General features: G+C 40.8%; 1 protein-coding gene across 1 annotated transcript; it reads right to left on the minus strand.

Annotated features, from left to right (window-relative positions):
- Positions 1-2,767: 2,767 nt before the first annotated feature.
- Positions 2,768-8,915, minus strand: LOC109634421 (uncharacterized). The gene is made up of 7 exons (XM_069534342.1): positions 8,640-8,915; positions 7,944-8,073; positions 5,168-5,261; positions 4,397-4,530; positions 4,118-4,260; positions 3,255-3,452; positions 2,768-3,179 (listed from the first exon to the last, which is right to left on the minus strand). Exons 1-7 carry the CDS (start codon positions 8,648-8,650, stop codon positions 3,062-3,064), a joined length of 828 nt encoding a protein of 275 aa, XP_069390443.1. The 5' UTR covers positions 8,651-8,915; the 3' UTR covers positions 2,768-3,061.
- Between the last annotated feature and the right edge of the window lie 2,757 nt (positions 8,916-11,672).

Raw genomic sequence — 11,672 nt, forward strand, 5'->3', positions numbered from 1 at the left:
ACTCACAAAGCACAGGTTTTTGCCTTGTGAAGGTGATGTCTGTGTTATCCTTCACATTCGGCACAAGTCACTTGGACTCAAGGATTAACTTGATTTTAGTAGCCAAAGGTCAAAGGTCTTGGTGGCCTCACAAAGTATGTTTATATATTTTTTTAACATGATATCACTTAGACTTAAAGGTGAACTGATTAGATTTTGGTGCTGGAGGTCAAAGTTCAAGGTCACAGTGACCTGTGAATGTGATATATTCGGACTGTTTGAAGGAATTCCTTCAACGTTTGATTGTAAAGATAAAGTGATTATGTTTCAGGGTTCAAAAGTCACAGTGATATGTAGAAATGTGTACACAGACACTGCACCGGTTGGTGGAGGCATATAACCGCAGTGTGGTGATTCTAGTTCTATTATTTAATTATTGTTTGAAGGTTCAAGATCAATACTTAAAATTACACCAGCACATTTTTCAGTTTCACCTTTTAGCTTTTCATATTCAATTTAATTTAGCTTTTTTCATGAAAAAAATGTAATTGTGTTTTGTATCATTTCTACAAACAAATTCCAAACGTTCCACACTAAGTGGCTTGGATGCTCTACTAATGCTGATTCCTGCAATGACCATTCAAAAGATAGCTGAGCATTGCAGCAAGCTCACTCTCGACTTCAGCTGCGTGCGATTGTTCTGACAAATCTGTTTTCAAATAGACGAGATGATCATGAATATGTATCAAGCAGGAAGAGAAAGATCATAAATATTCATTGTTGAGTTTAGATATCCTGGGCACTAACACTGGTCCTTATATCTGCTCTGTCTGGTGGAGGTGAGAGGATTGTGGGTGAAACCTGCTCACAAGGGAAAGTGAAATGAAAATCATTGCCGAGAGCAGCGATTTCCTCTCATGAACATTTGTCCCCAGCAAACACTCTCTCTTTCTGTCAGACTCTTTTCTCTCCAACTCATTTACTATCCTGTTCTTTTCCTCCATTTCTTCCCTCACCATCTTTCTTCCTCTCTCTAATTCTACCTCTGTCATCTTCCCTCTGCTGCTGTGAGAATGTTGATCACCTCCAGAGCCACTGGTGGAGGAGAGCAACAGGTGTCTCATTACTGTGTCAATAGAAGACGCACATTTGTACAGCAACGGCGGTGACTCCTCACATCCCTCACATTTCCACGCTCACTCCGTCGTCACTTCACTGCTGAATTACCAGGCGTGAATCATTTTAACATGTTCGCCTGCAGCCAGAGTCTATCTAGAGACACGTGCCCACACAACTGCCACTGATCCTCAAACCTGCCAGTGTGAGATTTACTTTAAAGTCGAAGCTCCGAGCTACGACAAGATCCTTTATTTCACACCCACGAACTTTGGAAAACAAACTCAAACCCTCCTGCTTTTCTGCCACGCAAGGAGATGTGAACGTTAAAATGTGCCACTCAGATAAATCACAACATCCTGAGATCATCAGTTAAAGACAGCAGCTTCTCTTCTTGACCTGGATCCTGTTTGCAGAACATGAGGATCCTGCGAGCTCATTATACTGTCTCTCTGCAGTGTGCATCAGCCAGAGACTCTCACTTTCTCCACACACACACACACACACACACACACACACAATTGTACAAGCAATCCTCCACACTTAAACAATTCCCAATGAGGCATGTAACTGCTAGTTTGTGCCCGGCTGTGTGCTTGTTAGAGAGATATCAGCTGCCTAAGATGTGTTTCTCCGCATTACTGTGCGCAAAGCGAAGGCACAAGCTGTTAGTGTGTGTTTGTGCGCCCGGGTTTATGCTTTGGGCGCCCGCGTGGGAGCATATTCGTACCTGTTGTGTTTTTGCGATATCAGATAACAAAGTGTGTTTATGTTTCAGGTGCTGGCTGAATATGAAACCATTATTAAAGGATGATACACCGCTGCAGTGTATGAATAAATCAGCTGCAGCGTACAGAAGGGTGCAGTGTGTCTGTGTGTAACCCCTGCAGCACTACGCCATGTATCATTACAGTGTATAAATATATATATATATATATATATACACGATATCTTTATTCTTTTATCCAATGCACTTTGCAGGAACATGAGTGTACATGCTTTTAATAGGGATTAAATCCTGCCACTGAGTGCTATGGATTACTCTTTGTGTTGTGTGTCTTGTTTGTGTGACCTGCTCCATGAGGCTTACGGATCATTGCCCAGTCAGTCAGAGGACACAAGAGGCCATTACCCCGCAGAGCCTGGACACTAAATGTTTGATGAGGCTGCAGAGCGGATGTCCTGTTTCTCTCCTCATATTATTACACATGTAGAGCAGAGTAAACACTCAGTTATTACTCACTAACATGTACATATACGTCTTTGATGGAAGCTGCATTTTAAGTGGGTCTGATTGAGAATGATTCCACCCCAGAAACACAGTTGAATCTGAGTGTGTGTGTGTGTGTGTGTGTGTGTGTGTGTGTGTGTGTGTGTGTGTGTGTGTGTAGCAGTCTGTGTAGCAGTGTGTAGCAGAGAGACGTTTGTGTCTGTGAAGTCCTGAGAGATGTTGAGTTGGCAGAGATGACTCATGTAGCAATCTGATCAGCCTCCGCTCTTTTTCCCTCCATCAAAGCCAACATGTGTCATAATCATTGAATATGTGTCTCTGTACTAGAGCCCAACTAGTATGTCAAGCAATTGGCTGATAATAGCAGTATCGACATTCATGTTTCTTTACCGATATGAAAACATTTGATTTACAGAAAAAACAAGATTCGAGCAGAAAATACGAGCGCATTTCTTTGTATTTATTATCCAAGTTCCCCATAAAAAAGTTTAAAAAGTATATGATTAACATTTTATATAAAAAACTTTTTATGTGGCCTTGGACCACATTACTATTATAGTGTCTTTTTACTGTGGCCATCAAAAGTGACTGTGGACGACAGTTGTAAATAACTGGATACCAGTTGTCTTCCTCTGTAGATCATTCAAACCTCAACGTGTGAAATACTGAAGCCTTGCCATCGCTTTGTAAACTGGGCTTGTAAGATCTGAGTCAGAATCCATCCATAGAAGAATGTCACAAAATGTTGCACATTCTGGTGGGTTCTGGGAAATGTAGTCTGGTGGGCAGAGAGTCTTCTGGCAACTTGGGGATTCCATCCAAGACTTCAAGCTTTGGCAAACAGGAGAAAACTCTGCACAGACACACGTAGAGAGAGAGTTATAATTAGAAAGGTGAAGAAGAAGACAAGAATGTCCTCTCTGCTCACCGTGCACGGTAGTCCTGAGTGAAGGTCACTGGGTTGTGGGTCAGGGTCAGGGAGCTCAGAGGGCTGTTCTCCAGAGCTCCCAGTCCCACCAGGGAGCCAATGGCGTTGTCAGACAAGCAAAGTTGCTCCACTGCTGGGAGCTTTGGCAGCTGACGCAGGCACACCAGGTGGTTACGGTGCAGGTTCAACATTTTGCACCTGCACAAACCAAACACAAATAGCACTTAGCTACTGACGTCCAAAATAATATTACATACGATGAAGTAGTAAAAAAAAGCCAAATGAATAATAGTTTCTATTCGTGGTGTTAGAAATAAAACTGGAAACCAAACAGTGGAACTGCATCTGACGAAACAATAGAGACATTAAAGGAAGAAATGGATTAGACGGAGAAAAAGAATGACTGGAATAATTAAAGAGAGGTAAGAGGAGACCTAACAGTGAGCGCTGAAACTTTACATTCTGCGTAATTATGTCTCGTAACCAGGGAAATAAAAAATTAAATTAGGACATATTACACAAAACAGAACAAAACAACAAAACAGATTAAAAGCGTACTCAAAAGGGAAAACATCCACATTCAACTTCAACTGTGATGTCAGGAATTCCGTCGCTCAAAATCACATTTATTCTTGAATTCCCCTCGAAGAGAAGCCATTTAAAACTGTGAAGTGAGTTTCAAAAAGTTGGTGGAGCCTCACACACTGAAGAAAGAAGGTCATGTACATATATATATATATATATGAAGCATGAAATCATCCATAACAATGATTTATAGATTCCTTTATCCTGTTCTTCATTTTTGCTAGAAGAATCTGAGTGAAGGAGGAGTTGTGGTGCAGTCTGGGTAATGCGGTTTGTACCTTGGCAGACGTACAGAACTCAGGTTGGTGAGGGAGTTGTCCACCAGCTGCAGTTTCTCCACGCGGATCAACCTCCGCAGGATCCGCAGGAAATTCTCTCTCTGGAAGGGATCGCCCAGGTTCTGATATGACAGATTCAACTCCTGAGAAGAGAGAGAGAGAGTCTTTCTTTCTTTCTTCCGCCCTGTGTCCTTCTCTGTTTCTCCTCCTGTACTGTACACCTTTAATGCCCCAGACACACACACACACACAGACACACACTGACGCTTGCTAACTTACCAGACAGTTTTCCCAGTTTTCCTGCAGCCTTTCCTCCCATCTCTGTCCTTCATCCTCTCTCCTCCTCCTCCTTGTCCATCTCTCCACAGGGACGTCATCCCCCTCTCTTTGAAACAGCTCCTCCTCTGATGGTCCTTTGTAAAGTTGTAAAAACAAAGAGTTTTATATTCAAGTCACCATCATCCGTCTAGTGAAAAAGTTATTCGTCTTAAAGTTTTAACAGTTTGAATTCTTTGTCACAGTCTCATTTCTTGAATACTTAAGAACCAACTTCCCAATAACTAGTTGTGAGAATTATTTAAACTAAATTTTTAGAGCTAATATTCTCAAACAAGAAGAAGCCACTCTATTTTATTATACCAGAGATAGATAGATAGATAGATAGATAGATAGATGGATACACCCCTCCATTTATGTTAGACACAGTCTTTTCTCATGCTACACAGAGCATCTATTGCACGTCTGTCCGTCCTGGGGGAGGGATCCCTCACTTCTGCCTCACTGTGTTTCTACTTTTTTCCTTCCCGGTTAGAATTTTCTTTCTTACAGTTTCCCCTCACTCCAGTCGGGGGTTAAGAACAGAGGATGTTGTATCCTGTTCAGCAAATTGCAATTTGTGACGATGAGCTTTTTAATTAAAACTAGATTGATTTGATCACTTTTCGCTTCCTTCTGTTCCATCTAATCCAGCGTTACTGCATCAAACACGGAACAAACAGAGACTGATCAAAGTGCAAAACCTCACTCACACTTCTCCTCCTGATCACGCACCTTCTCTGACCCTGGGGCAGGTCAGCTGGTCGCCTGTGACATCACACTGCTCCAGGCGATGCCACGACACGAACCGGAACCGACTTGATGGAAGCTAACAGACGAAGAAGAAGAAGAACTATAATCAAAATCTAACCATTACAATATATTTTACAGTTACATGTACTGACTGTACATTTACATGTACAGTCAGTACTGGAGTCGTGTCTGTCTCCCCAAGTTTAATGTTAATTTACACCGTGGCTTCCTTCTCCTCCTGTTCAGGTGTGTGTGTGTGTGTGTGTGTGGGCGGGGCTTCCCCAGCAGGTTCCCTGTCACACCTGCTTGTCATCACCTCATCACCTGCAGTATATAAACCCTGCCTCTCCGTCCTCTCATCTCCACGTTATTCCGTCAGCTTCAGTGATGGTGATCTTATGACTTATTGGCTCCAATGTTTTGTTCTCCTTTTGCAAGTTTCTTTCTGAGTCTTTACTTTTTACTAACTGCTGTTCTCTGCTCCTTCCTGTTTCCTGCCTGCCTTTACAAACTCCCGTACAGACTCCCCTCGACCACTGAGCCTCCACCATTACCACATCCTGACCTCGGCCTGGTTTCCCAATAATTCAGCACGGTCAAAGAACTCTTCATACTTGTGATTTAAAACAGAGATGTACACAGGAAGTGCCTGAGAGAACAAGAGACACTAGAGTTTAATGAACTGTAGCTTCTCATCAGTGTAATATTAACTCTATTCCTTCAGCAGACAATACGTAGACAAAATCACAGGGTCATTTTAAAGACCATTAACTTTTACTGCTACATGTGTTAGCAAAGTGAGAGTATTCAGTTTCATAAACTGTTTTAACCTTCTCGTCTGTTTTGAATCTGTCTTTCTTGGCTTTATTCTTCCATCATCATGATTCTGTCCTGTTTTATTGATTTTATTAGAACAGACTTATTGTTTAGACTTTTTTAACCTTTGTGAATCTTTCTGTCGTTATTATTTTAATGTTATTTGCTTTGTTTATTATCTTGGATTTGTGTTTCTTTAGTTCATTATGTCCCGTTTTACTTTGAAACTTCTTTCCTTGTGTGTGTCTCTTACTTTACTTCCTCTGTCTGACTCGTAAGATTTTCATGTGGTGTCGGAATAATCTGTCAACATGTCAAATATTACTTTTTTAGTCTCTTGCAGATTGTGTGTCCATCTCTCAAGCTCCTAACAGCACTTTTTAGCCAATCCGGCCTTTTTGTATGATTAACGTGGACACATTGTTAATTATTTACATACCTGTAACACCGGATCCTTTTTCTTTGCCCTTCATTATTATGCACATATTGGTATTGTTTAAATGCTCTGAACATAAATATGACACATTATGTTATAGCGTCTGCATTTTTAACACATTCCGACTTGAACAATGGAGTCGAACAACAACCTTCTGAGGAGCACATGAAGGCAGCGTGGCATCAGAAAATATAGGCCATTTTAAAAAAAATGATTTGTGTCTCAAACTTAAAGGAATTTGAAAAGTACAATTTACAGTCAGTTACCAAAGAGGGTGGTGGATCACTGTCTTGACCTTTTCAAGCACCTCACAAACATCCTGTTCACCCTGAGTAATCCTACACCTCCCGGTTGATTGAGACATACAGTGAGAATGACCCCACTTCACTTCACCACTGAGCTCCTTGGCTGAACTCACACAAACAACCACAGGCCACAAAACAAAACAAGAATAAGATCCATACTGTAAGATGACCTGCAAATAATCAGAACAGAATATGTGGATACTTTCATATATACTCTGTTTTTTATTGTGGGTTAAGATGCTAAAATTCACATCATACTCTTGCACCAAGCCAAATAGTAATGTCTCAAAGAATTTTAAAAAACTTATAATCTGCAGTGCTAATGCTGCTTTTAGTTGAAACTGCCTTTTTTATTTAACATCTAATGCAAAGGGTTAAATACTAAAACAGAAGCATACACAAGCAATGAGAACAGCCCATAAGCAGGAGGCATCTTCTACTTTGTAATAACGCTCTTTATCCAGGATTTTAAGCGATACACGGAATTATTAGGACATGAGGGTATTTTTAACCACCAGTGGGGAGGATTAGGTAAGAAGCCATTTTTCATCTTTCTTTATTCAAATAGTCAAGAGGGTAAAAAAGAAAATCATTCTGCACACCAATCCAGCAGAGAGGCTAGTGGCCTGGGGGTAGAATAAAGAGCACAGAGTATAGACGGAGAATATTAGGTTCAGTTCAGAGAGGAGGGAGGGGGAGTGTGGAGAGGGAGTAATTGAAAGATTTGAAGATGAAAGGATGGAGAGAAAGAGGGGAGGACACAGGAGAGGTGCAGATGGAGGAGTCAAAGCTACATACATGAAGGCAGAGGAGGGAGCGCCTTGATAGAATGGTACTACAACGTATATCTTTGTGAGGACCATTTTGAGAATAGACCAGAGTGAGGACTGTTGGAGGGTGCAGACTTTCAGGGGGGTTAACATCAGCAATTTACAATGAATTGTTCATGATCAAACTTAGGGATAAAGTTTTAGTTAGGCTGCTTACAATGAATGGACGTCAGTGCAAAGTGGGTTAGGGTTCAAATTCAATTTGATTCGATGTTTGAGATCTGCAGCTGCAGAGTTTGAGTGAGAGGGGAAATACAGGTGCCACCAAAGTGACTCAACCATTTAACTGTCCTCCTCACAGAGACATGTCACCTTCTCTGATCGCCCCTGCTCCACACACCAGCGACAGAATGGTTGTGTGTGCTACTCACTGGTGTAGATACTAGTCCAGAATCAGGACTGTGGTCCACAGAGAGGGGTGTGCATGTAACACCGGGGTCCGAGTATTGGGATGAGTGGGATTTGGGGAGGCTACCGCTGAGAGTGTTCACACCTGAAGAACTGAGACGGAGACAAAAAGAGAAGATGAGGACGGACAGGCTCACATCTCTGATCCCTGTTTGAAGAGTAATGTAAGCCCCGCTGTGTGTGTGTGTTTGTGTGTGCATGTGTGCATGCGTGTGTGTGTGTGTGTATGTGTGTGTGGTTAGAGTTACAGTGAACTGGGCCTGACAATGCAGATTAGAACCCGTTGCCATGGCAGCAGAGGACACCTGAGCAGGTGCTATTAGCTTGTAATAGTCTCTGCATGCAGGGGGATAGCTGGACACTGCTACTTCTATAGCTCTAAACCTAAAGTCTATAGCTTTAATATGTGCTACATGTTCTGTGGTTTGCTACATAGTTAGCATAAAAAAGAATTCAATAAATAATGATTATATTTAAACTGTAATTGAATGCTTTAAAGCTTTGGGGCTAAGATAGGTAGAACTAGTTAGTTTAACTCAAACTCTAAAGCTAACCTCAGTGGTCATTTGACACGTGTAATGGGATTAAACTGGCAAACAGCACATACAGTCGAACACCATATCTAATGTATTCATGCAGCCATGTTTGTTTTGGCTCACCTTTCTGACATGTCCCAATCGTCTTGTGATAAATTCTCCTAGCCTTCTTCGCTAACACATTGAGAATGGCTCGGTTTAGCCGTGTGCAGCTGTAGCTGTGACCCATGGAGCCCGCTGTGGTTGGCCGGCGCTGAGCAGAGAGAAGTTTGGCCGTGTTGTGGAGCAGGTGGAGCGGACACACTGACACCGGCCCCGCTGCTGCTGCTGCTGCAGGTGAGGAGCTGTGGGCTGGTCGCTAGGCTAACGGTTGCCGGGCAACAGTGTTCAGGTGTATCATACTTCTATTGAGCCTCAGTGAGAGAAAACTAATGTTCAGGTTAAAAAACCTTGTTGCTGGAGGTTTTTGCCTTTAATCATAATTATGGATCTATAGAGGAAAAAACCTGGCCGATAGAAGATAATATTTTGCATTTATGAGTCTATTTCTCCACCCTCCATTTGTTTATTCCATTACATTTTTATGACATTAAGATGGTCTGGATATACACTGCTCATTAAAATTAAGGGAACACTTAATGGTCACAGTATAACACCAGACCTGTTAAACTCCAAGGATATCAAAAGGCAAAAACAAGACAATCCCCCAAAAGGGAATGGTTTTACATGTGGTGTTCTGCTAGTGTCCTTGTCACCACCGGTGGCATGAGGTGGTACCTGCAGCCCAATCAGGTTGCACAGGTAGTCAGGCTCCTCAAGCTCCTTTGTGTGAGGAGGAGTCACTCCATGAGGGTGGCACAAGAATATCACCCATGATCCCTGGCTTCCTGAATCAGAAGAGCCGCCGCTGTAACAAACACACCAAACTTTCTTTATGTCTTCTAAGTTTCCTCGCTGAATTTATGAGATAAACACTGGATAGTAATAGCTTTAAAGTATTGTTGACTAATGTAGTTCAGTGTTACTCTTGAACTCCCTGGGTCCGTCAGTCAGTTCCACACTTGTACCAGCTCACCATAGATACATGGAGCAAGTAAGTTCAGAGTGAAGAATGAAATGAAAGCTGCCACATTCTCCTTATTTCTAAATCAGTGGACCCTCGAGCCAAGTTCGAAGCTAAAACAAGTATCCTTTAAATGTATTAGATGGCCCAATTATTAATAAATACCTCATATAATGTAAGTTAATGCCATTTATGAGGTGGGTGGAGAAAAAGTGTTTGTGTACTCTCGTTGGTTCTGCTTGATTGGTCGTCTCTTGTTATCGTGTGTAGGAGGAGAGATATGGCTGATTCAGACTTTCAGTGGCACACAATGAAGACATAAGGCGCCGCTATCATAGCAGCTGGTGAAAGTAATTTAGATTATAAATAACGTCCCACACCCACGGGCTGTCGTTCTTCTTCAGCGCCGCTCATTGTGCAGAAGATACTGCGGCACTGAAAAACACTGAAGTGATAAAAAAGCTATTAGATACTTGATAGAGGTAAATGAAAACCTTGGGAGCTGCAGGAGACGGTGCAAACGACCTCCTCTGACTTTGTGTAGAGGACGTAACTATCGGCTTATTTCAGGACTGAGTCATGATTTGTAGTCGTAAAATATAGTACATTTTTGCTTTTGTTGTTTTATATGAAAATTATTTCACTTGTTTTGCTGTTTTATAATCTGTGCGACAACCATGCCACAGATAAATAGTGTTTCTTTGAAACCCTCGCTGAAGATAGGGGAGACAGTTGTCACATCAAAGTGCCTCGATATGGGTTTTTTGTGCTTTTTGTGTTTTGCATTGAATAATGACACAAACATCTGCTGGGGATGTTGTTGTAAAGTTTTATTTCCTAATATATTTATATAGTAATAACCACGGCAGTGCTGTGCAAGCAGCAATATGTCTGTTAGTTGTGATATGAATATTTAATGGAACAGTTGTTTCAAACCAAACTGACGGGAGAGGTAACTAAGTACATTTACTTAAGCAATGTTTATTTCCAATTCTGAGAACTAACTCTAAGAAATATTCGAGTTTTTAAAATTTTTATATAAAGAAAAATATCAGTGTTATTACCATTTAGTTATTAAGATTTAACTCTAAATTATATTATTAATATTTATAAAATATGTTGTTTTGTTTGATTTATTATGTAGGCCTATACCGTGTATGTTATCTATAAACATTGCAATTAATATACAAATTATAGCTTATAAAATTATTCAAATTATAATTTAAATATTATTCACTATCATAAATAATGTTAATTGTATATAGGATTTTTCAAGCTTATAACCATACAGTGCTTTCCAAAGAAAATAGAGTAGAGTAATACACATTTCGGAACATGACAGCATAGAGATCAACAGCACCATACATCACCAATACAATGATAAATGAATGTTTAAGTATAATATTGTTCTAGACGCCTCTGTTAAAAATGCATGTTTGTATTCTTCTTCTATTTACTGCTTATTATTAGGCACCTTAAACCTAATGCATATCTCTTTTTTTCACAAGGTTTTTATTTACCGATAAGATGGACGAGGCCACAATATTTAATAAAAAGATTTCAAATAAATGTTTGTACATGTTCTCTTATGTATTCTTTTTAACATGAGGCAACTGAATCAATATTCAGGTCTTATTCGCCCTTGGTCACAGTATATCCTTGCCTTGCTTAGCGATATGATCTGTTTCTCCTGTGTGTGTGTGTGTGTGTGTGTGTGTGTGTGTGTGTGTGTGTGTGTGTGGTAGCTAGGCGATGCCACAGGCCTGAACCTGCTCCAAGAAGCTTTGGCAGGACATTGTCTTCCCTGGGAAGCGGAGTTACGGTTGAACAGCCAACTCCTGCTCTTAAGGTCAGCTGTTCAACCGTAACAGCCATTACATAAGCATGTTATATATTCAGACATTGAATATATAATGTGCTTTTTTCTTTACAAGTTTTATAAACTCCTGAAGCATTTCACATTTTGAGCATCACCACAAAACCCCTCAGGCTGTGTTAGCTGTTAGCATTAAGATTAATGCTGTGGATACAATACAAGCTGAAGTGACCTTGAAATGAGGTGACATTTAAAATATTTTTTTAAAAGCAGCCTC

Source organism: Paralichthys olivaceus, chromosome 11 (assembly GCF_024713975.1).
Source record: "Paralichthys olivaceus isolate ysfri-2021 chromosome 11, ASM2471397v2, whole genome shotgun sequence".
Classification (NCBI taxonomy): Eukaryota; Metazoa; Chordata; class Actinopteri; order Pleuronectiformes; family Paralichthyidae; genus Paralichthys; species Paralichthys olivaceus.

Bases quoted from the DNA above. Each gene is read 5' to 3' on its own strand.
- LOC109634421 (XM_069534342.1), bottom strand. The intron at 4,531-5,167 runs GTGCGTGATCAG...AACTTTACAAAG, and splicing joins CTGCCCCAGGGTCAGAGAAG to GACCATCAGAGGAGGAGCTG. The intron at 4,261-4,396 runs GTAAGTTAGCAA...CTCTCTTCTCAG, and splicing joins AAAACTGGGAAAACTGTCTG to GAGTTGAATCTGTCATATCA.